At 45.2% G+C, this 26,404-nt stretch overlaps 3 protein-coding genes across 3 annotated transcripts; all 3 read right to left on the bottom strand.

The window, feature by feature from the left end:
• Positions 1–15: 15 nt before the first annotated feature.
• On the bottom strand, positions 16–16,129 carry LOC136424530 (vesicular glutamate transporter 2.1-like). The gene is made up of 3 exons (XM_066413145.1): positions 15,585–16,129; positions 767–859; positions 16–403 (listed from the first exon to the last, which is right to left on the bottom strand). Exons 2-3 carry the CDS (start codon positions 823–825, stop codon positions 16–18), a joined length of 447 nt encoding a protein of 148 aa, XP_066269242.1. The 5' UTR covers positions 826–859; positions 15,585–16,129.
• A 1,520-nt stretch (positions 16,130–17,649) lies between these two features.
• LOC136424339 (protein disulfide-isomerase A6 homolog) lies at positions 17,650–21,782 on the bottom strand. The gene is made up of 5 exons (XM_066412903.1): positions 21,662–21,782; positions 20,092–20,236; positions 19,256–19,313; positions 18,832–18,958; positions 17,650–18,296 (listed from the first exon to the last, which is right to left on the bottom strand). The coding sequence occupies exons 1-5, from the start codon at positions 21,675–21,677 to the stop codon at positions 18,223–18,225; spliced, it is 420 nt and encodes a 139-aa protein (XP_066269000.1). The 5' UTR covers positions 21,678–21,782; the 3' UTR covers positions 17,650–18,222.
• Positions 21,783–23,062: 1,280 nt separating this feature from the next.
• Positions 23,063–24,091, bottom strand: LOC136424529 (tripartite motif-containing protein 3-like). Its single transcript, XM_066413144.1, has one exon. The coding sequence runs from the start codon at positions 24,089–24,091 to the stop codon at positions 23,063–23,065; it is 1,029 nt and encodes a 342-aa protein (XP_066269241.1).
• Positions 24,092–26,404: the final 2,313 nt, after the last annotated feature.

The following is a 26,404-nucleotide window of genomic DNA, read 5'->3' as shown; positions in this document are numbered from 1 at the left end:
GAGTACAAGATGTAGCTAAGGCGTTGTTTCTTTAGACATCTTACTTACGGAAATGAATACAAGCGAAGACGTTCCATTGACGTCTGCCTCCTCCGCCTTGGTCGTGTTCTCTAACATCTTGATGATGGAAACTCCCAGGTTGCACCGCATGCCGAAACTGATGACGAACCCGAGTGACGCCATAACGGAAATGACGTAACGCATACTTCCGGAGCAGCAGGTGCAGGTGTTCGGACACCGCCATTGTCTCTTACGGCCTCCTCCATCTTCTTCGTCTTGTAGTAAATCGTTTCTTAAGTTACGATCACGTGGTTCTGAGTCGTCCTGTGCTGTGTCTTGATTCTTCTTCTTCTTTTTCTTCTTAGACACCAAGTTTTCCTTTTCTTCCGGTTTTCCAAGAAATCTTCAAGGAGAAAAAAAAGATTAATATTGATCACTGGTCATTGTTTATTGGAGAAGACGAGAGATAGTTTCTCTATGTACAATACACAAATTATCCAAAAACAAAAAAAGTGATCACTTGTGTAGAATTTTGGATCCCTTTATACAATGCACATGTGATCGGAAAATATACGCATGCCCGGACGTGTCTCTGCAATTCCTGGAATTCTGCACATTAAGAATACTATTGAGTTCCCCCCTAACGGAGAGGGGCCATTATAGCCCCGGACAGCGGACTTTGCGTTACACTGACATCAGTAGTGGTAGCCTAAAGTACATTTATACTTTGACAGTAATAGCTGTGTATTAGCGCCCCCTGGCGTACCTTGAGAAGATGGCCCAGTTGCCCCGGATGGTCGAGTCTCGCAGCAGGGCTGGTGGCATTACGCCACCTACCGACACGGGCCTGTATCTGCAACTGGAACAAAACCACATCTGAACTAGGATGAAAATGGGGGCACAACTTAACATAAAAAAGCCTACTATTCTATGCTATATATACCCCTAAGTCAGGTTCTCACTAGTGTTACAAACGTCCATCATGGTTCAGGGCTCTCCCGCCGTTTGAAACTCGCGCCATGCTGACTGCTACTTGACTTACAGATTATATGACGTCATTAAGGGGCGTTAGGAAGCGGCAGTATCGTAAGCTTTTCAAGGTTAAGTTCAGCTCCTCTTTATCGATTGGTTCTGGTGACCTGCCGGACGTTATTTCAGGCTTGTGATAGTTCCCGCGCCCTGTGTTGAACCTTCAAAACGAGCCACATTTCAAGGTCACGGACGCTTTGGGTTCGTCCGCGGGTCTGTGGGTGTGCGTCATCGGGTCACAGGGTCACGGAGACGCACCTGTAGATGCGATATACAACCGGCGTAGCACACACCGAATCATTTTCGCCTCGAGTACAGTCTAAAACATAATAGCAACCTCTCAAAAATGGTAGGTACGCGAGGAAAGTTCAATGGCCCTTTTTCAGACCTTCGGGGCAGTGGGTTGTTATCTATTGTGTCTATAGACACGGTATTCGAATGCGGAGCCAATCCTCTTCTTCCACCAACTTTTACCTTCCCAACCGAAGTCAGGTACTTATTTTTCCACCTGAGTGAAGTGGGGAAAATTGTGTCAAATGCAAGTTTCCCAATGGCACAACGTCGGTGGCATTTCAGAGGATTCGAACCTATATAGGTCATCTGGGTTCTCGGCCAAACACCTTAACCGTTACTCTAATACGACACAACTGTGTCCACTCCAGGGACGTGAAGAGAATGGCGGTAGATAACAGTAGTAAACAACACAGACAGGATTCTTGATGCTTTGGTCGATTGGGAAAATTACGCACCACCAAATAGTTGGCATGATGGCGAAGTCACGGGTCGACGTCCTTATTCTGTGTTTATCACAAAAAAAGGCTTTTGATTTATCTGTAAACACAGTATCCTTAGACGCGCATGTTCGATCATAGAGTCAACCTGATTTTCAAACACCTCATTCAATCTTCGCAACAACCAGTCGGAGAGGTTGTAGAAACGTTTACACGGACTGAATTCCAGAACAGTGGCTCTCCCCACATACATTGCCTGTTTTGGGTGAAGGATGCGCCGAAATTGAACGTAGATTTTAGAGGAGATCTGCTGCTTTTGGGTTTGTGGTTCAGTTTTAGACGTGGGGTTTGAACGAGATTAAACTGGTTTAAACTGATAGTTGACTAATGACGTCACACTGTAAAGTGATATCGTATCTGGTGCATAAACGTGACAGCGTCACATTTATGCTGTACTTATCGTCTTTCTTTCGCGTCAAGGCCAACGGAAATGTCTTTAAGTTTTTCAGTACAAGTAAGATATACGTTCCACTTTCCACAGGTGATCATGAAACTCCACCTGCCACACCTGGCCGTTACGTCAGGTAGAGTCACTGGCCCAGGTGTTACCATGGCAACGGCAGACGACACCTTGGGGTGGACGTTTCCCTGATGACGTAATGTATTATGATCTGTTAGTCGAGCGGAGAGCGAGAGAAAGTACGGCGGTTCGCGCCCGCCGCGTCGGAATGTGACTGTGTTTAGTCACAACACGGAAACGGACATTTAACTTTTGTTAGACTATTCAGACGGAGGACGCTATCACAGCAGACATCAAGGGCGTTACACTAACCTGCAAGCTACTTGAAGGGGTTACAGAATTCTGGGTTTAACCGTAAACTAAAGATTATGGGGTTGAAGAGAATTAGAAACACAGCTTAAAGAAGTTCTAAGGCTTACAGAAACTGACTGAAGGGTCGTTGGACTAGAAACAGACCATATGCCTGGCCCTTGTCACGGGGAACTGATGCAGAATGAACGGGAGATTCGGTGTCAATAGAAATGGGTGACCGCAGAGGGAATGGTAGCCTGTTTAGTTCCAGGCTCTACCGTCACAGAATAAGGTTAAGGTTCAGCCTGGAACTAAACAGGATGACACTCAGGCTAAGGGCATGGCACACCTTTGAGCAACAGCTCCTTAACAAGCACACAGGTACTACATTACGCCTCTTACTAACTCTAAGTACAGAACGCGTGCTGGATAAACAATGCCATTTGGTGTTTACGGTTCTAAACAGATACATTTTACCGCGCTGGTAACCACTTTGCAAATTTTATACGATGTCAAAGCGAGCATGCTCTAACGTGCGCATTGCAAACCCAAGTGCAGAACTGGCCATGGTTTGTTGTATAAAATGTCATTCAGTGTTTAGCGATACAGAGTCAGATACCGTACAGGCGACATTTCGCTGCGCTAGTAAGTTCTTTGCAAGGTCTTTGACAACAGGCCAGGCAAGTCTATGACGGCATTTCACGCATGCTTTTAGTCGAACCCCTGCAAACCTATGGTGGCCTACCGCCGGTGTCATGTCAAATTTCTGCCCATATTTACCCCAGCTCTGCCCTAACCTACTACCTACCTAGTCCCTTGACCCGCAGGTCATTGGGGAGACAATATACGATAACCGTATCACCCTAATCCTAGACTCCACATAACTGCGTGGAGCCAAAATCTGGCGTTGCAGGTATTTAGCGCGACACCGGTATTAAGGTTGAGTTTTCACGGAGAGGTCCCGAACAGAAAAGTCCGACACGAACCATTAACAAAACATTAGAAACCGTCACCGAAGCCGAGGCGTTCAGAATTCCGCCATCTTGGTGACTGGTCAAGTTTGCAGCTGACCGCAAACGGCAGAAAAAACATCAGTAAACAAAGACTCCGTCTGGGGTCAGATTTTACCGATGAAAGCTCGACATTTTAAGGGACACAAGAGAAGAAACGTCCGTTCCACTTAAGTAGCGACTTTACGTCTTACGTTCCGTCCATTACCGACGTCACGTCTTGCAAAATTCCTCCGCGCACACAAGATGTCTTGAGTTAAAAACTTGAGGACTGCGAGCAATATGTTTTAGTGTAAGTATAGTGGTATATATATGACTGTACAAACCTGTATGTTTGTCGTATGTAGTGCGGTATGCAAGAAGACAATGGGTGCTTTGAATATGACTAAACTCGTACCGGGCAGACCTAGATGGAAGGAAAAACGTCATGGCCTCACGTCTCTTCGGAGACGAAGAGGATATAAATGATTAGTCATCAATGTCTTCCAGCTTAGAGTTACCACATACTAAACGCACTAAGCCTCCAGCCCATAAATGTAAGCAAATTCCACAAGCCTTTTTGAAACATAAAAACTGCTCAATGATCGAGTCGGGTATATTATGTAGCTTGTTCTTTTGTCGACTGTTTACATAACGTGTTCACATTACATTTAGTCTTCACCCACAACAAAGGCACGATTTAAACAGCTCTGGTGGTTTGTGTAGTTTAGAGTTTATCACGTTTTGTCATCACTTGCTTTGTTTCCTGTGGCAGAAAAGTTGGTAATAAACGTTTGAGTACGCAGTACCAGGCTACGTTCCATTGCAACTGTAGGAAGGAGATATATCTAAACCGTCGTTATCAAACTACTACGTGGCATATTGTACCAGGCGTGTTAGGGCAGGTATTAAATAAGCATAGTGGTTAAATAAGCGTATGTGTTACAAAGTCATTGTAGCATGTTTCGTTTCAACAAGACATTTTTGAAGTGAAAAAATGGAAAGTGGTAGAAATAATCCACCTCTATGACGTCTGATTTTAAAGTTTATCTGCAAATGTCTCTACCTCTCATGTTTGTTGCAAACATGTTTAACTTCGCGAACGTGCTAATAGTTCTCTCAATACGCACACGACCCAACACAAAATATCTAGCATTCTTAATGGATAATGTAGTTAAAAAGCAGTACTCACGCAAGGTTGTCGGTACGTAGTTCGCTCTACAACTTTGTTCTTTAAGGGCGATTCGTTTCTTGTTGAAGGCTCGGCAGTAGTCTTTGACATAACCCAACGTCCACAAGGATCCACGGCAACCTTTTTCGTCACAATACAGCTGGATTCTGCATGCAACATCCACGGCTTGGCCCAAACCGTCGGCTACTTAAATCTGCCTTACGACGACTTTGACAAACACCTATGAGGGTCTGCATGCTCGTAAGGCGTATAGGCAGCCTATTTCTATTCCCCGTAATGCATAGGGAAAGTCATATCCTTCACGTATTTACGTATTTCGTAGGGAGGCGACCAAATTTTACGTTATTACCTTCGTTGATCATGATTTTAGCGTGATACGTAGAAGTTTCTTCTGAATTCAGCGCAAAGCGTTGTCGGAACCCCCCATGCAGACCCTCTCCTAACGCTGCCCTACCAAGCCCCCCGCCCCGCCCTCGGGTATAACCATCCCATCGGAACAATGCCGCGTGTTGTGGGAAACTATTTCTGTAGCGGATTCGCCCGAGGTCCTTTCCTTCCACGGTCGGGCGGACCGGTTCCGGTGTCGCGGCACAGACGGGCGGGGGGATCCGGTGTCGCGGTACGGATGGAAGATGGCCTCCGGTGTCGCTGTTCGTGATGTGTAAACACTCAAACGCTCCGCCCCTCATTCTCTCGTGTAAGAGAAGAAGTCGTGAACTTTTGACACAAGCCCCCATTCCAACTAGACATCGATCGCGCTGCGACCTAAATTGGATTTATATAACCATTGACGTCACAATTGGAATATGATGCAAATCTTAAGGTATGACTGAAACAAACAGAGCATAGAAAGATTCGTTTTTCACCTCTGATATTCGTTGCTCTGTGTCAAACAGGTCGGTTGCGGCGCTTTTGAATGGATGTGTGAGTGATTATAAGTCTGTTTCCCCAAGCAGATATACTAGTTTGTGTCGTCCTAGTTTGTGTGGCGTTTTGAAATGTTTTTCAGTCGTTTGTTTCTAAGTGGAGCGTTTGTGTATTTTCTCCTCTTACTTCCTCGCGTTACTGAAGAGTGAAGCTGTTTTCTAAGGAAGCATTCGATTCGGGCGGTGATTGCACCTGTATGGGAGTCACTTTTAGGAGCGGCCTGATGCAAGATGCGATACGTTTATGTTGCATCCACCAGGATGCTAAGTACATGAAGTAGTATGGATCGTAGAATTCGGCAAAAAAAAGGGAATACTTTGGCGTGTCCACCACCTTTCGCCCGTCACTTGTCCAAACACTTCAGAAAAGCTTGATCGACCGTTCCACGCACCTATCCAGCCGATGCTTGATGAGTAACTGTCCCCCTTGAACGAGGACATCTGTGATGTCATCTCGGGAGACAATGAGTCCTTCTGCACCACTCAGTCCGGTCTTCCATTAGCGATCTCAGCTCTGTTGTTGAAATGTCACTGAGCCCAGCACCCATTTTTAGATTGTCAATGAGGGCTATGCGTCTCCTGCCCCTTTTCCTCCTTCCCTCTGTTGGCTCCCAGAGGATGAGCTGGCTGGCTGTCAGCTCAGTATGCCGGACGCAGTGTCCAGACAGTGCCATCCTTCGGTGCCTTATCTTCTGGGAGAGTCTGGGCAGATCGTAACTGTAACTGTAACTGTTACTTGCATATCTTATTGCCTGGATGTCTTCTGACTGCCTCATGCGGCGCACGACGCGGGAGCTTCTAAGTCTAAGTAAGTAAGTCAACCTCCATCGATATACCTATGAGTAAACGCATGCACGTCCAGTACAGGTAACTGTGTGCTGAAAGGGTATCATACCGCGCTACTTACCAAGGCTAAGAGAGATTTACCACAACAGACGCCATGGTTTGGTAGATATCGATTGTCTGATCACCCATCACCAACACGTATGTAAACGCGCGTCTCTTTCATCAACAGCAGCCGAATCTTGTTTTCTTAAAACCCCAAACACAGAAGTACTCTGGTGTCGTTCCCAGAACGACTTGAGGTAAACAATCGACGATCTTTTAGTTTACTAAACCTGGCTTTCTGAAAATATTTCAGTCAACTGTCAACGGTTCAGAATGTATCGGTACGGAGCAAGAGCAAATTATTCATTAGATACACTCATAGGTACTCTTTCACTGATGACTTCCTTCCGAAACGTGACTTTTAACATAGGACGCCTGATGACGTCATTCGTGACGACACACATCCAACATGGCGGGCGCTGAACACGTCATAGGGTACCATAGTCACATGGTTTCTAATATCGTGTACCCCTGTGTCGGCACGAGTGCAACCCCGTTCATCTATTCATGACGCGGAACAGTGTACAGGAATACCCGCCATGTTTACAGAATCCCTAAAAACCAAACAGACGACAGGCTCATCCGGGGGATAAATAAATAGTGGGAATTCATTCAATCCATTCATTCAAATCGGTCAAAAGAAGGTGAACAATCTTTCTGAGGGGTTAGCCGACATTTCTTTAGCACTTCTTTTCATATTGGTAACAGTCCAAAGCATGGAGGACTGTGGAAGAGACCAACAATCTTGATACAAGATACAAGATAACTTCATTGGAAGTTTTCTCGGGAGAACTGTTTATTCAACTCCTGATCTGACCTGTAATGAGGCAAACTGAGCCACTAAGTCTTTAAGAACACAAACATGTCAGGCATAAAACAGCTGACATCAGGCTCGATCAACGGGATCGTGTAGCATACACATGTTTGTAGAGCTGGGATAACACATTCAAAATGGTGTAAGAAATAGATTTTATAATGTTGAGCCTCTCACTTTGAAATACAATGAAGCAAGAAGTGTGTAAAGTACATGAGGGTGATGGTAGGGACACTAGTAGAAATATCTAATCAATCCTGATCGATAGAAAATTAAAATGTACTTGTGTAATCGATATCGCGTGTCTTAGAGTGGGAGAGTCGGGTACAGATCTGCGCACTGTTTAGTGTTTAGAGACCGCTGCTGGCTCGCTATATGCGGGCGTACCTTGTCAAGAATCAAACCGACCACAGTCAGCAGAGCAGGTGGGACTCGAAACCGCGACCACCCAGACCCAGTACCCTGATAACCACCACGCACCAACGAACACTGTTTTCTTCATTTCACCTCCTGTTTTGGTCCACCTGTGAGAGAAATATCATGCTCCATTTTCCTTAGGACAGAGTCAGAAGACATCGACGTCAGTTTAGTCTCAAGAATCCCAATACTAATGCTTAAGAACACATAAGAAGCTCTCTCTGTCTGACCTTCCTTTGTTCGTGTTCTTGTAAGAATACTTAAGGACTTTAGAGAGCGTCTTAGAGACATTGCCCTGTCTAAGGACTTCCACATGCCACTCCTTTGTTCTCGTCTTTGTTGGATTGGCCCTTTTAAGGAGTTCTGAACGACCTTCTTTTGTTGTGTCTGTGTAAGACTACTTAAGAAGGTTTCTACGACTTCAATTTTGTCTTAGCAGGATTGTCCTGTCTTAAGAGTTCCACACGCCTTTCTTTGTTTGCGTCTTTGTTGGATTGGCCTCTTTAATGAGCTTTTGTTGGGCCTGTGTGAGATTACTTGTACGACTTGACTTCTGCCTTAGCAGGATTGTCCTGTCTGAAGACCTCTACACACCTTCATTTTGTGTCTTAGTTGGGTTGGCCTCTTTAAGGCGTTCTGTGCGTTCCTTCCTTGTTTGCGTCTTTCAGGAGTACTAGTTTTGTAAGATTATTTGCTTACGGCTTTACGATTGACCTCCTTAAGGATTTTCTCCTTGTTTACATCTTAGAAAGTTTGCCCTGGCTGATGTGAAGCCGTCACGCATGAGCAGTAGACAAAGTGCGCAAGGTTGGCACGTTTGCGCATGGGCAGTAGACAAAGCGCGAAGGGTTGGCAGGTTTGCGCATGGGCAGTGCACAAAGCGCGAAGGGTTGGCAGGTTTGCGCATGGGCAGTAGACAAAGCGCGTAGGGTTGGCATGTTTGCAGGACTTCTCTATGAAGACGTTTTCTACAATTGATACCAAAGAAGTTTAAACATCTTCACAACGACCTTCCTGTCTAACTTTGTTTTACAACATCTTAAGAACGGCTTTCCTTTGTTTATGTCTTAACTTGGCTTCTTTGGCTATTCTGTTCTCTTCTTTTGTTTATATAGGTCTTAGGAAGAATTCAGAATTTCTCCAAACGTCTCTCCTTTATTTGGGTCTTAGACAGTTTGATCTGGCGGGTGTATAAGAGTCACGCATGAGCAGTAGAGAAAGCGCGCGGGGCTGGCATGTTTGCGCGACTTTTGTTCAACACTTTATTCAACACCAAAAGCACCTAAACAACTTGCTTCGTAGAAAGTTTGACTTGTGGTGTTTAAGAGTCACGCATGGGCAGTAGAGTAAGCGCGCGGGGCTGACATGTTTGCGCGCCTTTACAACTTGCTTCTTACAAAGTTTGACTTGTGGTGTTTAAGAGTCACGTATGAGAAGAAGGGATATACTTTTGGTCTTTTAACACCAGCTTTTCTAAACAACTTAGATTTGCCAGCACAAGAATTTAAAAGCGTCTAGGCTTCTCTTTTTACAGTCAGCAGTGGGAATCTTTTGTCTTCTTCCCGACCGCGAGTCGAAACGCGCCGGTTTGCTAGACTTTTGTTCAGCGTTTTATTCAACACGAGCTTCTCTTTATACGCTTGGACTGCGGAATGTTTCGGCTCATTTACTCCTGCGGTTCAAACTGTGTTTATTTTCAGGAGCTGCAAAGAGAAAGATGGTTGTTGCTTCAGAAAATTGGTGAATGATGTAAGAAAGGCTTTGAAAAGTAAGTGGAATGTCGACATCAAGAAATAAAGATGGTTGTTGCTTTAGAAAATCAGGGAATGTCTTATAAAGAAGCTTTTGAAACTCTGTGGAATGTCAAGAAATAAAAGGGGCGTTTACGATTGTCGCAACTTGCTGCAGACCCGTATGTGGGAGAGGAAGGTGGAGTACGCCATTTTATGCCAAACCTGGGCCGTTATAATTTTCGATAAGTGGGTTCCGGACCAGGTGATATTTTGGGTTATCACACTACTCGCATCACACGGGCTTCCATTGAATGATTCGAAGGCGCTTCGCGTGCGCCAAGTGCGCCTGTGTCGAAAATTCAAAATTGAAATACCGAAATCAGACGTTGGAATTGCTGCTTAACAAATATGTTTAACGACACAGCCATTCTCAGCTTCAGCTTCTGACGAAAATTGCATCGAAATGTATGTCCAGTCGAATGGGTATGACCCGCGCTCGAGCTGGCACCTCGGCATCTGCAGATTTCTGAGACCCTCGACATTGCTTATCTCCAAACAGATCTACACGGGGCGCCGAAAATCGTATATGCTAGCCAGAGAAGCTCCAGTCAGCCAAATAAGCTTATCCAGCTGACTGGAGCTTCTCTGGCTAGCACATACGATTTTCGGCGCCCCGTGTAGATCTGTTTGGAGATTACGGCATTGCGTCCTTGCTATACTCTCCTACATTACCTGGTGACTTTGACCTTATGACACACCTGTTCTGCCCACCTGCTCACCTGTAGCCACGCCCATTCCTGACGCACGTGCGTGTAAAGGTCAGCATTGTGAGTTGGAACAGGAGTTTTACTACGGTAGTGTGGGTCCAGCCAGTCTATGTCAAAACAATCATACAATTCCACATTCCGAGCCCACAGCCAGGAAAAAGGCGGGCCTGTTACACTGTTGGTGCCCCGGCGGTCACTTACCTCCGAAACGTGGCGTCGGTTTGTGAGGACGATGGCCTAAACGTTATGAACTGATCTTATTGGCTTTATGTCGTGTGCCTCTGACTTCTTCTAACAAAAACGTCGTCGGCACGCTGCGTGGTATCGGTGCCCGGGCAGTCACTTATCTCCGAGACTTTGTCTTTCGAGAAGCTCAAGACGTTATGACTTGATCGTAAAGATTCCAGATTTATGCACAGGTTCTTCTGATTATTACAAAATCCGTCAAGTCTTCAGTCTCCTATGAGCTTCCTTTTGAATTACAGCGTTCTTTTCAACTGCAAGTACATGTATGACCATGTGACTGGCGAACTGTGTTGTTGCCATGCTAAGAAGCTGCTTTCTGGCATCATTTGTGGAAGGGAAAGGCAGAGAAACAACACGAGATTACGGGATGATCCCTTAATTAGATCTGGATTCACCAGCTTTAGATCCGGCATGGCGCCGTCGAATTGTTTGGACAGATCTGCTAGAACGGGCGTAAAATGAAACCTGGTAGGTGGAAAATTACTTAATGCCAGTAAAAAACGTACTGTGAATCGAAGCCATTTTCAACCTTCCCTTCACTGCTTTTGAGACTTCTTTAACGTTGTTGGCTTTAAGGACGTTGCAATTGAAAAATGAAATTGCAAGTATGATGAAATGTGATCGCCGTATTCCTGAGCAAAGGTAAATGCAACATTTGTGAAAATCCATTCATCATTTGCCTACAACAGGCTTCTCCCGTGCTTCATTGTCCGGTACCTGTAAGGTTCGTATGGCATATGACAGCCTTCTCCCGTGCTGTATTGTCCGGTACCTGTAAGGTTCGTATGGCATATGACATCCTTCTCGTGTGCTGTATTGTCCGGGTGGTTCCTGTTTGTACAGCGCAGTGCGCCCTCCCTAGTGTTATATTGTCCCGCCTTTTCACGGTTTATTTAGCTTGTAGTATAGTATTCTAACTTTAGATAGGTTGTTTTGACACGGACTGGACAGACACACACTACCCTGGTATAACCCGGTATTCAGGCGGTGGCGTCATGTTGGAGTCGTTTTTGTAAAGACACTTTACACGACTTTCGTCACTCCACCCTGGTGTAAAGATGGGTACCTGAATTCGGTTGGGGAGGTAGAAGGCGGTGGAAGGAGAGGGTTGGGCTCCGCCTTCCAATACTGTGCCTTAGACATAGTGGGGATCAACCCACTGTCCCTACGGTCTCAAAAAGGCCGTGGAATCACCTTTACCTTTACTACAGGTGGACCGACCCGCGGCTGACAGGGCAGGTATTCACACTCACGTGCGTCAGGTGAGGGCGGGGTTATGGGCGGGCAGGTATGCAGGACAGGTGTGATGTTATGTGCTTTGTTCGGGTCAACAAGGATTAAAGGGTTTGGGGCTCGAATCCCAGATACTCGAGGAAGCTCCGCTGAGCAGTGTAATGCACCCTGTTGGCAGAATGACGTAAAAAGGACGATCTGTTTTCTGTCTGCATTGTGTAAGTCTTCTACAAACTATGCTTAAGAAGTCTAACTGACGTGTAGAATGTATAAAAGTGTAGAAGTGTTAAAGAGCACCTCAAGAACGACTTGCCTTTGTGTCTTAGATCAGCGTGTTTCGGTAGGCACGTATCTACAAGGCTTTCTTTGTTGTAAGGATTTCTCAAAATGTCTTGCCCTTGTCTGTGTCTTAGATTGTCGTGCTTAGGTGTTCTGTACTACATTCCTTTGTTTATCTACGTCTTAAAAATTGACGTCCTTAATGATTCCTCAAAACGGCTTCCCCTTGTTGATGTCTTAGATTGGCGTGTTTACGTCTTCCCTACGACTTTCCTTGTTTATCTACGCCTTAATTATTGACCTCCTTAAGGATCTCTCAATACGTCTCTTCTTTCTTTACGTCTTAGCAAGTTTGATCTGGCCGGTGTACAAGAGTCACGCATGAGCAGTAGAGAAAGCGCGCGGGTCTGACATGTTTGCGCGACTTTTGTTCAACACTTTATTCAACACAAGATTCTCTAAACAACGCCTGAAAGGCTTCGATTAGGCGCTGGTCAAGTTACTGAAGCTATAACTATTTCCTGTGTGCCCAAACGGTGGGACGCCTTCGATGATGTTCTACTTTGATGCACTTGACGACAGGCTGTGGATTCAGTAAACTATCTGATTTCGGGACGGTTTCTGGACGTTGCTTACGCGTACGGTAGGCTGTAACTGAGACCACAGTTTTAACATTGCTGTTTTTTCTGAGACATACAAACATTATTTTTGTCGGCGGAGCCTGCTATGAAAACGTCCCTTTAGTACTGGAGTTGTGGTCTTAAAGGAGAAGGAAACGGTTTCACGGCAGTTGTGGGTTTGGAAGAGAAGCAGTATGTATGGCGTGCGGCAGTGTCAACAGTACGGGGGTTGGGAACCGCTGCGGGATGGGGATAATGTTGCAGAGCGAGGGAACCACGGTTTGACCAACACCAGCACAAATGCTAGCTTAGGGTCTCAGTTCCAAGCCGGGGCCCGTAACAACGAAGAAAAAAAATGCATAGCAAGAAAATACTTAATATATGGTTAAACCTAATAAATAGATAAATAAATAACTTGGGTTAATTATTTTATGTGTTTTTTTTTTGCCTTTTCTATCATATTTTTCGTTCCCACAAGGTGTCCGACCGGACCCCGCTTTGGAAATGTGACCTTAGCATAATTCTAGCCACAGCGTGTCTTTCCCGTCAGGACACGCCGGGCTGCGGGAACCCGAAATAAACACCGGGAACCCGCCGTGTGGAACCAGCAGAGAAGTGTCAAGGCTGGCACGGACCGGGTCAGAAAAGAACACTCAAAAACGACTTTCTGTCCAGTCTTTGAACAATCTTCTAGAATTCAGGTGTTTGCATCTCGTTCTTTCCTTGTATTGTAGGGTGAAACCCGCTATCTTCAAATACTCTATCGGACGACTTGAACAACATATTTATACGCGTACTGTCTGCTTCAACAGTTCAGGCAAAGGACAGCAAGTTAACGTACACAAACCGTTCCTTCGCACAACACATGTTGGCGTCAACAATTTTTCGACACTAGAACAAGTTAACCTGTGCTTGTACCGAAAAAAAGCAAAGCTCCTTAATATTCATACGTCATCGCTCTCCGGTGACACATGACCTCCTCTACACAAGTTACAGTCCAAACAGCGGAAACCTGACACCACCGTGGTGAAACATGACACCGGCACACTGACTGGCGTTTAAACACTTATAAAATCTCTCCTGTTCCAAGCTATGCCCCTAACCAGGATTTTAAAAAAAAATTTTTAATCGTGGTTGTTGTCCACATAACGTCATGCCAGTTTTCTGGACAGTGGGACGCACTGAGCGAAACTAGGAACGTCATCCCATGGATAATGTATATAGTTCTAAAGTCGGCGATTTCTTTACTAGATCGCTAACTGCAAAGAAAACAACAACAAAGATCATGAAAATCATTTTTGGGGCATTCTATGCATGAATCGAGCAAATAGACCTATGCTCAGCCTGGCAGAAACGTAAGCACCTTCGCCGGCCGTGAGGCATCCCTGACCGGGCAGCACGGCTCGTTTAGCGCGCTAACTGAGCGGTACAGACCAACAAACGGAAAAACTGCACAAAACAGGACTCAGAAATGGACTTAGATACATCACTACCCTCTTAAGGTTACGTTATGATACAGTCAAACAGAAATGGACTTTATTACATCACTACATACGTTACGGTGTAACACAATCAAACAGAAATTGACGTTAACGTTAATACATCACTACCTACGTTACGTTATTATACAGTCAAAACTGTACGCCGTAACTTCTACACAACGACCACCTGGCCAATGTGACCCCTTTTTGGTAATTCTTCCTATTGACCCGCGCATCAAGAATCCTGTCTATGATGACCAGATGGACCAGATCTTACTGGTTCCCTTAGAGATTATTTTGGGCAGTTTTGTCTGAGAACTGGAGTAAACGTAAAGAAAAGTCTTCAAATTGACATTAACATTACGCATCATGTCTATCGTTACCACTGTCCACATAGACCATAGTTGAATTCTTCGGTCCCATGAGTAATTCTTTTAGACAATTGAGAACTGGAGTAAACGTTAAGTTACTTAGACAGAAACCCGATCGTGAGACATCCTTGACCGGACGGCACGGCCCGTTTGGTCCGTTTAGCGCATCAGTAGCGCGTGTTGTACGGGGCACAATAGTTAGGGCAGGGGCTGCAGTAGCCCGTGAGGAACTGACTGGCACAATATTTAGGGTGGGGCGGCTGGTATGACTCGGTCAGCCGGGACTGACTTCATGTGCATCCGAGGGAGGGCGCGTCAAATGTCACATTCTGTCGGTGTCTCTCATCATCTGAACTTAAACACTGCATCAGAAAAGAGTGTTCAACTAGATATTTGCAGATGCAAAGGGAGAAACGCGCACAGGTAGGAAATCTTACAAAATGCGACAAAATCAGAGCAGATTATTATACAGGCCGATGCAGTTGGGGTGCACTTTCGGGTGTGTTTGGAGCCTAGCAATGCAAACCTTAAGCTTCACACTGCAAATAATACTATTACCGTTAAACACTGTATAAGAACTTATGATATTTGTGCCAGCGGCGTTGTGCGGTTTGATGTGATACATAACAGGTATTTAGACAAGACTGCGGTTCTTCAAAGTTTGTTGTCATAGATAATACATCAGGATGATGCCATTTTATTTCGGAAAATCCTGACGGGACAATCCCTGGGAACGTGACTAAGCCACTGACAACTCGTTCCCACCCGAACGTGGCCGCTCCGTGCACTTGAGTCTTAAAGAACGTCTGTCAAACACACGTACTTACAGGTTTGATGGTCCGAGAAAACATCCCTGCAAGAATACACCTGTCCAAGAGTACACCTGTCCAAGAACACACATATCCTAATCGTACCTGTTTGATAATATACCTGCACATCTGCAAAAGAACACACCTTTCCTAATTGCACCTATGCGATAACACATGTGTTAATGAACACACCTGTCAAAAACACACCTGCCCCATAACACACCTGTCTAATTGCAAAATCGTCTCACCTGTAAGACTCCTGTCACCTGTACTGTGTCTTCCACCCTGTCATCACGTCCATGACTAGTGGCGAGCTTTCCACGTGTCCAAACAGGTGTCTAAAGTTTAATACCACACCTGTGCGTGCGAGAGACGAACACGAATGTACGTACAGCCAAGTCTTGTCTTCACCTCCTTCTTACTTGTATATTGAGTGCGTCCTTCCGTCGACAGCGCCCTGACCGCGGCAGAGTGTTGGCAACTTTTCCCTCACGGAGACCGCAAACCATACGTAACAATCCAGCTCCAACCCGGACGATAAGGGGACGATTGTCAGAAGTCACCAGAAGTTACCTGAGGATTACCGACCCACTTATTGTTATTCGTCAGAGCTAAGTCGCCTCACCATGTACAACGGAAGAAACTTCTTCAACACACGCACGCCGTGCCGACCGCTGTCAGAGCCTGGATGTATCCAGCTGAACTCCAAGGGTGACTCGTACTGACTAGTGTCACAGAGTTCCTCCCCACAGCACGTCTACAGATCCGCGAAGTTACCCGAAGGTTGCCGACCTACTTACTGTTATCCGCCAGAACTAAGTCGTCTCACCATCTATAGAATGTACGTCTGAGGGTAGAAGTCTTCTCTTCAATGATGGCGGCGTCTTCTCTAGCTATAACCTCCCCACGCGGACCACGGCTTTCCCCAGCTGAACGCCAGGAGTGAGTAGTGCCAGTGTCACAGAGTTCCTCTCCCCCGCACGTCTACAGGCCCGCTAATTTAGTCGAAGGTTGCCGACCTACTGACTCTAATCCAACAGAGCTAGGACCTCTCACTCATCTATAAGTCTTAGGGTGGAGGCGTCGTCTGTAAAATCTCCCCACACCGACAGACGTCAGACCCCAGCTTCCCCAGCTGAACGCCAAGGGTGAGTAGTGCTCTACGTGTTACAAATTTTCTCTCCCACCGCGGTACTACAGGCGAGTCCGTCCCGCGATGCGCGCTGCCCCCGTCGTGGTTCACTCGTGTTACGGAGTCCATGTTCCGTGCGATGCGTCTGGCGTGAAGGCATCCCCACCTGCCGACCCACGGGCACAGGTAACAAAACACCTGATATCTCACCTGTCCACACTTGCAATACAGGTAGCAGACATCTGATACCTCTGTCTTCGAATTCTCGCAACAACGCAAACATCTATGATATGAAGATTGAACTTATAAAATCATACGCATTACTGAGCAAGATTCTTTGACCACTGCACCACTACGACACGGGAAGCTTTTTCTGCCGACACTCGCACCACGGGCTGCCGGTGGCACAGTGGCAGGGTGTTTGGCCTAGAACCCAGAGGTCTTGGGTTCGAATCCGGGGTCCCCTGACTTGTCTCGTCAACGTTGTGCCCTTGGGAAAGACTCTTTACACGAATTTGCTTACTTAACACAGACGAAAATAAGCACCTAGCTTCGGTTAGGGACGTCCCTCATATATGGCGTTACCTGGTGTGTTAGACGAAAGTAACACCCCGAGCACGTAAAAGAACCCATCGGGGTTATGAAAAGAGTAGGGGTCCTTCTCGGTGTGAGTGGATCAAACAAATCTGTCCGGATATTCAGCTTGTACTCAGTACAACCTGGTGTGTTACGCCTTGAGGCGGTTTATGCACTTTTTGTACTGTGATGTTTTAGGCCTAGTGTGTACAGACTGGCTGGCACTAGTAATAGTAGTAGTAGAAGTAGTAGTTGTAGAAGTAGTAGTAGTAGTAGTAGCAGTAGTAGAAGTAGTACCTTCAACGAAAAAATACAAACCAGTAGATGTACTGCAGCACTTCACCTTAGAGGGGTGAAACTAACTACCGACGACTGCACATCTAGATTGTATTACAGGCTTACAACAATTACATACCTACGTAAGCCTCGTTTTTGTACAGACTCTGACAAGGAAATTGAAAATGGCCCCCAGAAATGAAAAGAACCAAAAGCGGCTCCTGACGGTTGTTTCCTGTGCTGCAACATCACAGTATTCCTCAGCATGTACAGAACCGGTTATTAGGATTATCCTTGAACTTGGAAACAGAACGAGAGCACCAAGCAGATGTGGAGACGCGTGTTTATTTTCAGAACATGATGTTACAATCTGAGGCTCACAAACAGAAACACTGACGTCACAAGCCCTGAAAACTGCGCTCATATCTGTTTCCCCTCTGTGTTTATAAAAGATGAATCTTCCTGTTGTCGAGGTCATCATGACATACACTACAAGTACAAGTTTATATACCATTAACTACAAGTACCTCACCCATATACCATTAACTACAAGTGCCACCATATACCATAAACTACGTGTGGCCCCCATATACCATATTCTCCTTCAACCCCTATTAACAATAGACTAAATACCCCCCCCCCCATTTAACCATAAACTGGTAAGTTATGGTTTACTATTTATCTTAATCTCGTTGTTTTTATATTATTTCTTCTATTGATTCCATTGGTTTCCACTCACCAGTTAATACTGCTACGTTAATTTATTATTTTTTTATGTGCCTGAGCACCCTAGATTTTACGTTATGCTAGTTATGTATTAACTAACTGCAAATGGTGTTTTATTCTGCACTTTTCCCGCTCGGCGCTGCCGATATGTCCACCGCTCCGAAGGTGAATAAAGTTCAAAGTTCAAACTTGCCGGCCATCAGAGCCGCCATCATGCCCGCCTCTTCGATCGCCGCAGCAGTCATCTTACCTGAGGGAGATCATTCAATAACCAATCAGTTATCGATCGATCAACGAATTAATCAATAAACTAACCAATTGTCTGATTTTGGATAGCATGATTTTAATCAGTCCTTTCACACCAATACACACCTCCCTCAGCTGACCCGATATAGATCGGTGCGTTACCTCCCATATCGGCCCTGCTTTTCCAAGCCGGTAAAATCGCTTCTGGCGACGTTACTGACAGTTGTTCATGAATAATCAATGAGCTAGCCTTATTGGGCAAAAACAGCCGTTATTTTGCTCTGAACACAAAGTAGCGATTTAAGACATAACCTGATTGGCTGATAGCATCCCAGCGTCCTTTGCGGTTTTGCACTAGATGAGCTGATGCAAACCCTCTGATTTGTTGAAAGCTGTTTTGGTGGTGACGTCGCCAGAAGGTATTTTACCGGCTTGGAATAGCAGGGCCGCTATGGAAGGCAACGTACCGAGCGATATCAGCTCGGCTGAGGAGGCTGTACAACACAGACATGTCGCGGATCAAAGCTGCCAGGACGTACCTTCATAGTCCGTCGGCTTCTTCTTGTTTGCTCCGAAGACCTTGATGGTGGGAGTCTCGCTCACCTTGTAGGGTTTGGCCGCCGAGCCGTGAGCGTCCATGTCTACCGCTCCCACTTTTACAGCTCCCTGTAGGATGGAAACGCTTGTTTGTTTGTTTGTTTGTTTGTTTGTTTGCTTGTTTGTTTGTTTGTAACGTCCATGTCTACTGCTTCCACTTTTACAGCTTTGACTTTTTTTGTCTTTTAGAGCCCTCGCTCCCATCATGCACCCCTATCAATGGAGCAAATTCATTGAAGAGCATAACATGGAAATGGGACACGCTTAGTCGGCGAAGGTATGGGGTCGTGGAACTCAAGTTTGATATTTTCTCGTATGTAAATCAGTATGACTGCGTGTATTTGTGTGGTTCCACACTTTTCTCACCTTCAATGCTGTAGCTGCCTTCTTCCATTCCTTCGCCAGTTTCTTACTTTTACTGCACCTGCAAGGTGAGAACAAACCGGGCTCTTATTCATTCCGAAGTACAAAACAAGTCAGGTTCTTAAGAAAATCCCAAGAACCTGAACTCAAACATGGTTGCTGGGGATCACATTACCTCAGACAGTGATTCAAAAAGGGTAAAGCAGGCGTCCTTAATTGAGGTGAAGCATGATGCTTTTTCAAGTAGCTTGTAGTAGTGCAATGCGGCTTTGCTACGGCTCACGTTTTTTACCAAGCACACCGGGTCACCCCTACTCTTCTCGATAAGTGTGTTGGGTTCTTTTATGTGCAGAGTTCTGGCGCTCGAGGCTAATGCCCAAAGATCCCTCATACACGGAGCCGCCGGCTTTACGTCACCATCCGAAGTGACGAATGCAATTCCTTACAACATGTCCGAGCTGGAGCCGACCCTGGGATCGAATTCGAGCCCCAGGATCCTGTCACAAATATACTCATGATCCTAAACATTGTCATTTTTGTTCATAGAACAAAATCATATACTTTCAAGCTGCAAAAAGTTTGATTTTTGGTTGAAATACTGTAAATACTGTAAATGCAGAAATGTTCGCGGTGGTTTTATGTTCGTGGTTTTCGCGGCGACCGTTTCAGCGGTGGCTTTATGCTAGCGGTATTGTTTGAGTCAGTATGTGACTATAGCGCTCCCGTGAACTTCAAACCACCACGAACACTCCAATTTTGCCTCAGCGCGAAATAAAGACCACGCGAACATAAATGCATTTACAGTACTATGAACTGTGAAACTGAAAGTGAAGACCAACCCTGGAGAATAGAACTTCACCATCCAGATCTCGTCACTCTTGAGGACCATTTTCTTAAAGTTCTTGGCGGTCAGCTCTTTGACGTCATCGGCTGGGCCGTACAGAGCATGCGCAGTAGCAGCTAAGAAAGCCACTACAAGCCAACCTGTTCAACAACAAATAAGCAAAAGATTAGTCACCTAAAGTGCGTGAGAAAATATCCACCTGTTCCGGGCCCATGACCCCCATATATAATAATAGTCTTTATTGCATATTCCTACCCAAAAGGGCTAAATGCACAGATGACCACACGTGGTCTATAAGAAGCATAATGCAAAACATAGATTGATAAAATGCTACATTCTAACATTAAAAATTTAAAAACAGACAAACTGTGGACTATTGTTAAACTAATGTTGATCACCTAGTAGTTTCTTCTCTCTTTTTGAGACACTTGGACACATGACTACATACTTTGTCCATTATATGTTCGTTCTTACATGACATCAGGTATAAAAAAGTATCCTGGAGTGTATGCGATTTCAGTCGGTGCGAAATATGATCCAGCCGGCCGGTCATATACAAAACAGATTACGTGGTTAAAAGGTGCTTTCAGAGATGTTTTTGTAAACAGTTATCATTGGTTCCCTGCCCACCCGTGCTTGAACCGCGAGCCGGGCACTTGTGTTGTGTTATCGGTGAAAAGATAATCCCATATTTCCCACCACTGATAACTCATCTGGCGTCACTGCTATGCAGAAGGAGGGTCTGTATAGAGTTTTACGTATGGTGAAGGTACTATTTTGATTAACCGTTCATCGTATCCGATTCGCTCTAATTCAACGTTAAGAGTTGTTGTTGGTAAATCTCAAAAGAACAAGTAAATTTACCGTTAGGCGTTACCAGGCATCCTGAATTTACTGTAGAGCGTTGGCGGCCATAAGAATACCATAAAGCGTTGCCAACACCCCCATGCAGACCCTCTAGTGTGAATAATTTGCTATCGTTTATGTAATGATTTGGTTCAAACCGTCACTTTTTAAACAACTTTAGCTTTCAGATTTAAAATAAATACATTGGATCATCACCAAGACGAAATTCTCAGAAGCCTTGACAATTCTTTAACGTCTACATCAAGCTGACGCGAACCAAGACTTGATGCAACTCCGACTGGAAGTGAATTCAAAGCCCCTTAACTTCTCAGACCGCCACCACGCCCATTACTTAGGTGTTACTGGCCGTTTAGTGTAATATAACCAGCTGCTGCCGCGCCGTGTGCCTGCAAAGCTGGTGTGTTACGCCGAAGGGCGATTATACCGGCTATATAGATACAGTACAGATCCGCCCGGGTTCCGTGGACATTTTCTTACATGACCACCTTTATATAACGTTCCTCACCTATGATGACGCATTCCGTTTTATCGACCTTTCCAGCCGTTAGTTTCACACGCTGTGCAAGTACTCATGAAAAGTAAGGGGAAAACACACACCAAACAAACTCTACGCTCTAAACTAGCATACCGCGCGCAGTTTCTAAAGCTTTTCCACAATCTAAGCACAACATCACGTCTTTATAAACTCATGACCCTACCTGTGGTGATCTCCATGCTGTTTCAGCGTGTTTTCAGTCGGTAGGAGTGAAGTTTGAGATGTATACTCGGGGGAAGTGTGGATACCTGTACTAACCGAACAGAAACTCTAGCTTGGACAACATGTGACATGGAACGCGCTGATTGGTCCACAGAATGGCACATGCGCAGTAGCAGATAGAAGGATCAGAATAGGTGATTGAAGGGCGTGGCAATGAATGATGTTAAATAAATTTATTTTACAATACAACGATGTGTATCACAGGAATTTTGTTGCAAATTTTATATAATCGACTGGATTGTTTGACGTTCTCTTAAAATTGTACTCAAAGTTTCCTCGAGCTCAACGTCTCATTGGAGATAAGCTGGGGACACTTTGTTTTACAATTTGTTTTACAGTAACATTATGTCGAAATAGCAGGTACCGCAATACTACAACAGTGCCGCTCTGAATATTCTTATATGAATGATACAGTTAATAACTTTCTGGTAGTACCTCATTGGTGGTCATAACAAGTCCAGTCTGCGTCGGTATACTATAGAATCGCATTGCAAGTCTGGATTGCGTTGGTATACTAAATCTCGTTGCTTATTTCAAAAGAAGCCATGCAGTTTGGAGTTCCACAATTTATTGTCAGACGTCCTTGTGAATTTTGTGATGTCCATTAATTATTTCCATTGGTCTCTTTAAAAGGTTGTTACATAGTACATGTTACATCTAAACCATAGTCGGTGCTAACTGGTTTGACCATAGAGAGTCATGATCATTTCCAGCAAAGAAAGCATAACTTTCATTGGTGCAATATTGATCATAGTATCTCACAGAATCCAATCCAATTCACAAGAGATTCAACCGATAATACCAAAGATGTGTCATCTTCAATCTACCTCTCAAAATTAAACGAATAGATTTCAACTCTAGTTACAAGGCAATAAACGTATTGATGAAGTAGCTAGTAAGTTTCCAGTCCGCATCTTCTTCTGCAACCTGGGTCATAAGATGTGAACGAAATATTTTCGTCGTTTCCAGAGACTCAGCATCAGAATAATCAACAAATTCCGTATGCAGAAAATGGTATACAAGGTTGGACGTTAAAATATTGAACGAGTATGAACGTATATACTAAATAACATAAATCTAACAAAGAGAGGGAAATAACAAAATTTCTGATCAGTTCTCTGGTCTTCTTCAGGGGGGCTGGGGACCCGGTTGCTCAGAACACGTGACCTTTCCCAAGTGCATGTCAGACATGTCAAAGACCGTCTTAAGTCGGTACCGCCCCCCGCCCCATCCATCCGAAAGTCAGTCATCACGAAGTAGAGCTAGAGCATCAAATTGTGATGAGTACACTCTTTATGTGTTGGAACAAATTCAATATGCCTCCAAATGCTGTGCTGTGGGACTAATAGTTCGTAATTACAGTCACGGTATGGTCCCAACGATTAATAACTACCAGATGTCCCTCCAGCCCTACAGCAAGGCAGTCTATGTCAGACGCAGTGGACGAGAAACAGTTGACAGTACGGACAAACTCGCCGTGACATGTGAATATCTGAACCCTCCTGTTCCAAGCGCCCACATCGGTGATGTAACCTGTGTTACCAATCTTAACCCTCTCCTTCTGCGAGTCCGCCACGATGATGTTACCTGCCCTGTCTGTACAGATGCCGCGGGGATCCTTCAGCTGACCTTCACCACTTCCCTCACCTCCCAACGTACGCATACCGAAGTCGTTATACACGTAGACGGAATGAGTGTCTCGGTCCGACACAAGAATGTTCCCTTCGTCGTCCACGGTGATGTAACACGCACATGATATTTTACCCCGTGGAAGCCGGATTCTCCTCACCAGAGAGCCGTCCGGACGGAACACCTGAACTTCACCTCGGTCTCCATCAGTCACCAGGATGTGGTTAGTGCGCATGTCCACTGCCATACCGTGAACAAACGTATTCACCGGAAGGTCGAACTGTAACAAGGCGGTCCCGTCCGTGCTGTACTGTACAACATGGTGGTCTGATCCACCATTTCCCACCACCCACAGTGTGAAGTTCCCGTCCATGCAAACATCATCCGGCATCATCTTCTTCTCACCCCCTGATCCCGGTACAACTGTGGGGAAGTGGCGGAGGTAAACCCCCCATGTGCTGTAGACTTGGACCCGCCTGTTGCCTCTATCACCTACAAATATCTCGTTGCTTGGCGACACCACAACACCTCTTGGAAATCGAAATTGACCAGGTTCTGATCCGAATCCGCCAAAGGTGATCAAAGCCTGCTCCAACTCTCCTGTGGAGTAAGATGCCGTTCCCTCAGGCCCCGCTGTGTGTCGCCCTTGCTCGGTTGCTTCTGTACCAAGAACAGCCTCGCTTCCATCAATATTGCGCCTGTCTTCGTCTGTAATTCCTCCAAACTGCCCAGGGCCTTCCATCCTGCAAAGAACGGACATATTTACATGACTATTGTATAGATTGATATCGGTATATCATGTGTTATAAATACCTAGTACAGATTGGACATAGCCTGTGCTACACATTTGAATACATGACTGAATAAAATCCATATTTAAGAACATTATGATCTTTACCAATTTTCTATGTGGCTGTTTTGGACCCGTTGCTTGCACGAATTTGCAAAATAACGATCGAGCACATGGCGGTATATCTATGAGTAAAATCCAGTGACCTCGCGCACAATGAGAGCCAAGCTGCTGAATGGCAGACTTTGCTCTCGAACCGTTAGCGCAAACATTGAGTCAGATCAGAGTGCATCTTAACATGAGGTCACTACATCGGATTTGTAGAGTTTGGTCAATCCGATATTGATTAGCCAGTCACGCGGACGTGAGGAGGGGGCGTTGTCACGGGTCGTACTGATAGGCCTGTGCTAAAAATGACCTATCCACATTTTGATGACATGTTCGTTATAACCTAGAAAAAAACATTTCAAGTCCATGTGGCGATAGAAATGAAACCGCTTCATCGGCCTAGAACTTTACAAATAGCCTCCATCAGGCTCAACAGGTCGCTGGACGAATAATAGAAATTGGCCAAAAAGCAGATAAGTTGGTCTGCCAGAGGAGTTAGTCCGCCAAAGAAGTCACAGTTTGCATAGGTAAAAGTCGTCTAATTAGTAGCCGTTTAACTCGGCGATTTCAAAGGCAGACGGCATAGTACAGGGGCACCAATTTCTTGACATTTCTTATTGTCTCATTCCCTTAATGAAGACAAGGTTTACTCGTTTCTAGGTACGTAATGAACATTGAAGGTCCCGAGGGGACCAAACAACATTTCCAAAATGGCTGCCTGACTGTTCAGCGTTAAGAACATTTTCTCACCTATAGTGAAGCAGGTGTAAAACTCACCTGTGTGAAGTAACGGCAAGACGGACTCCTTATTGTATAACGTCAGGCTTATTTTCAAAGACAAACTTCCCCGGCTGAAATAACAGCGAACGTGGCGGGTGGGAATCGAACTCGGTACCTTTGGACTTGAATCATGGCCGCTGGTTCATGTCGAGATGGTAGATGAACCTATAAGCCTAGCGACTACTGCTGGTACTACAGGGATCATCCTTACGATTAACATTTTAGTCACTCATTCTGCATTGATAGAAACCGCTGTCCTTATTATGAAACCTGAACGTTTTGCGGGGCTATCGGGGAAAACCTCGTTATTCAACGACTTCACTACAAACCTGCCGTGTTTACTGGTATTTCAGTTAGCAGACCGGAGACAGCTGGGCCCTGTAGTACCAGCAGTATCCGCTAGGTGTGGAGCTGCTAGTCGACATAACCCAACGGTCATGATCAAAGTCCACCGCGTACCGAGTTCGCTTACGATCAGCAATTGCGTTTACTGGTACTCCGGTCACCTGAGTGATCTAGAGCTTAGGAAGTCTGTCTTGGAGAATCAGGCTGACTGGTTACATCTTAAGGTGTCCGTACCGTTACGTCACACGGGTAGGTTTTCACACCTGCTTCACTACAAGGTAGGAATGTTGTGAACGAGGCACTTAAGCCATATGGCTTAAGTGCGACATTTTGAGTCAACAACTCGAAAAGGCTTTTGTTACACATCTTTGCTGTTCTTTACGAACCTGGTAACGAGTAGCCGAGTGTAATTTGGGAAATAAGACTATTAGAGAGATCCAAAATTTAGCGTCTTGGAGTGTATGTGGGCATTTGCTGTTGGTTAATGTGATACAAAATGGCGGAATAAATGACGTCAGTGTAGCATACAAACATGTTAGTGAACACCTTGGTGCCAAGTTGCATGTACGTGGGTGGTACGTTTTGAACTTCGATTTTCACAAACACATCGCGATCGATCACTAGAACGTGTAAAACATTCTTTGTTTTAGTAAAATGGTCAACGAAGAATCTTCTCTACCTTGCGGTTATGGATATACTGTTTTCAGCGTTGACCTATCAGTGTCCTGACGGATGTCCCCGCCCCCTCGGCACGTCCGGCGTGACGCGTTAATCTTTGTTAGACACTCCAACGTTGGTGAGCTGATAATGAACTCATAAATGTCTTATGAGCTACACAATATATGAAGGGATAGGTGGGTACATGGGTGTTATGTCCAACTGTAGTTTTACAGCTGCAATTTGAAGTGCTATGAAAAACTCTGCCATGATCTATGACCAAAAGCCCCCCCCCCCTTCCGTAAAGCCGCGTGACTTGTTAATGATTGTTGGACAGGACAATCACTCCAGAGTCGGAGCGCTGACGTCACGGTG

The sequence above is a fragment of the Branchiostoma lanceolatum genome, chromosome 18, assembly GCF_035083965.1.
Source record: "Branchiostoma lanceolatum isolate klBraLanc5 chromosome 18, klBraLanc5.hap2, whole genome shotgun sequence".
NCBI lineage: Eukaryota > Metazoa > Chordata > Leptocardii > Amphioxiformes > Branchiostomatidae > Branchiostoma > Branchiostoma lanceolatum.
This window is presented reverse-complemented; position numbering and strand designations above follow the sequence as displayed.

What these genes read in the sequence shown, in the direction of transcription:
- LOC136424530 (XM_066413145.1), bottom strand. Translation starts at nt 825, where the DNA reads ATGCCACCAGCCCTGCTGCGAGACTCGACCATCCGGGGCAACTGGGCC. An exon ending in AACTGGGCCATCTTCTCAAG is followed by an intron (nt 404 to 766) that starts GTACGCCAGGGG and finishes TTCTCCTTGAAG; the next exon opens with ATTTCTTGGAAAACCGGAAG.
- LOC136424529 (XM_066413144.1), bottom strand. Translation starts at nt 24,091, where the DNA reads ATGGAAGGCCCTGGGCAGTTTGGAGGAATTACAGACGAAGACAGGCGC.
- LOC136424339 (XM_066412903.1), bottom strand. An exon ending in GTGAAGTTCTATTCTCCAGG is followed by an intron (nt 19,314 to 20,091) that starts GTTGGTCTTCAC and finishes CTCACCTTGCAG; the next exon opens with GTGCAGTAAAAGTAAGAAAC. An exon ending in GAAGCCGACGGACTATGAAG is followed by an intron (nt 18,297 to 18,831) that starts GTACGTCCTGGC and finishes GATCTCCCTCAG; the next exon opens with GTAAGATGACTGCTGCGGCG.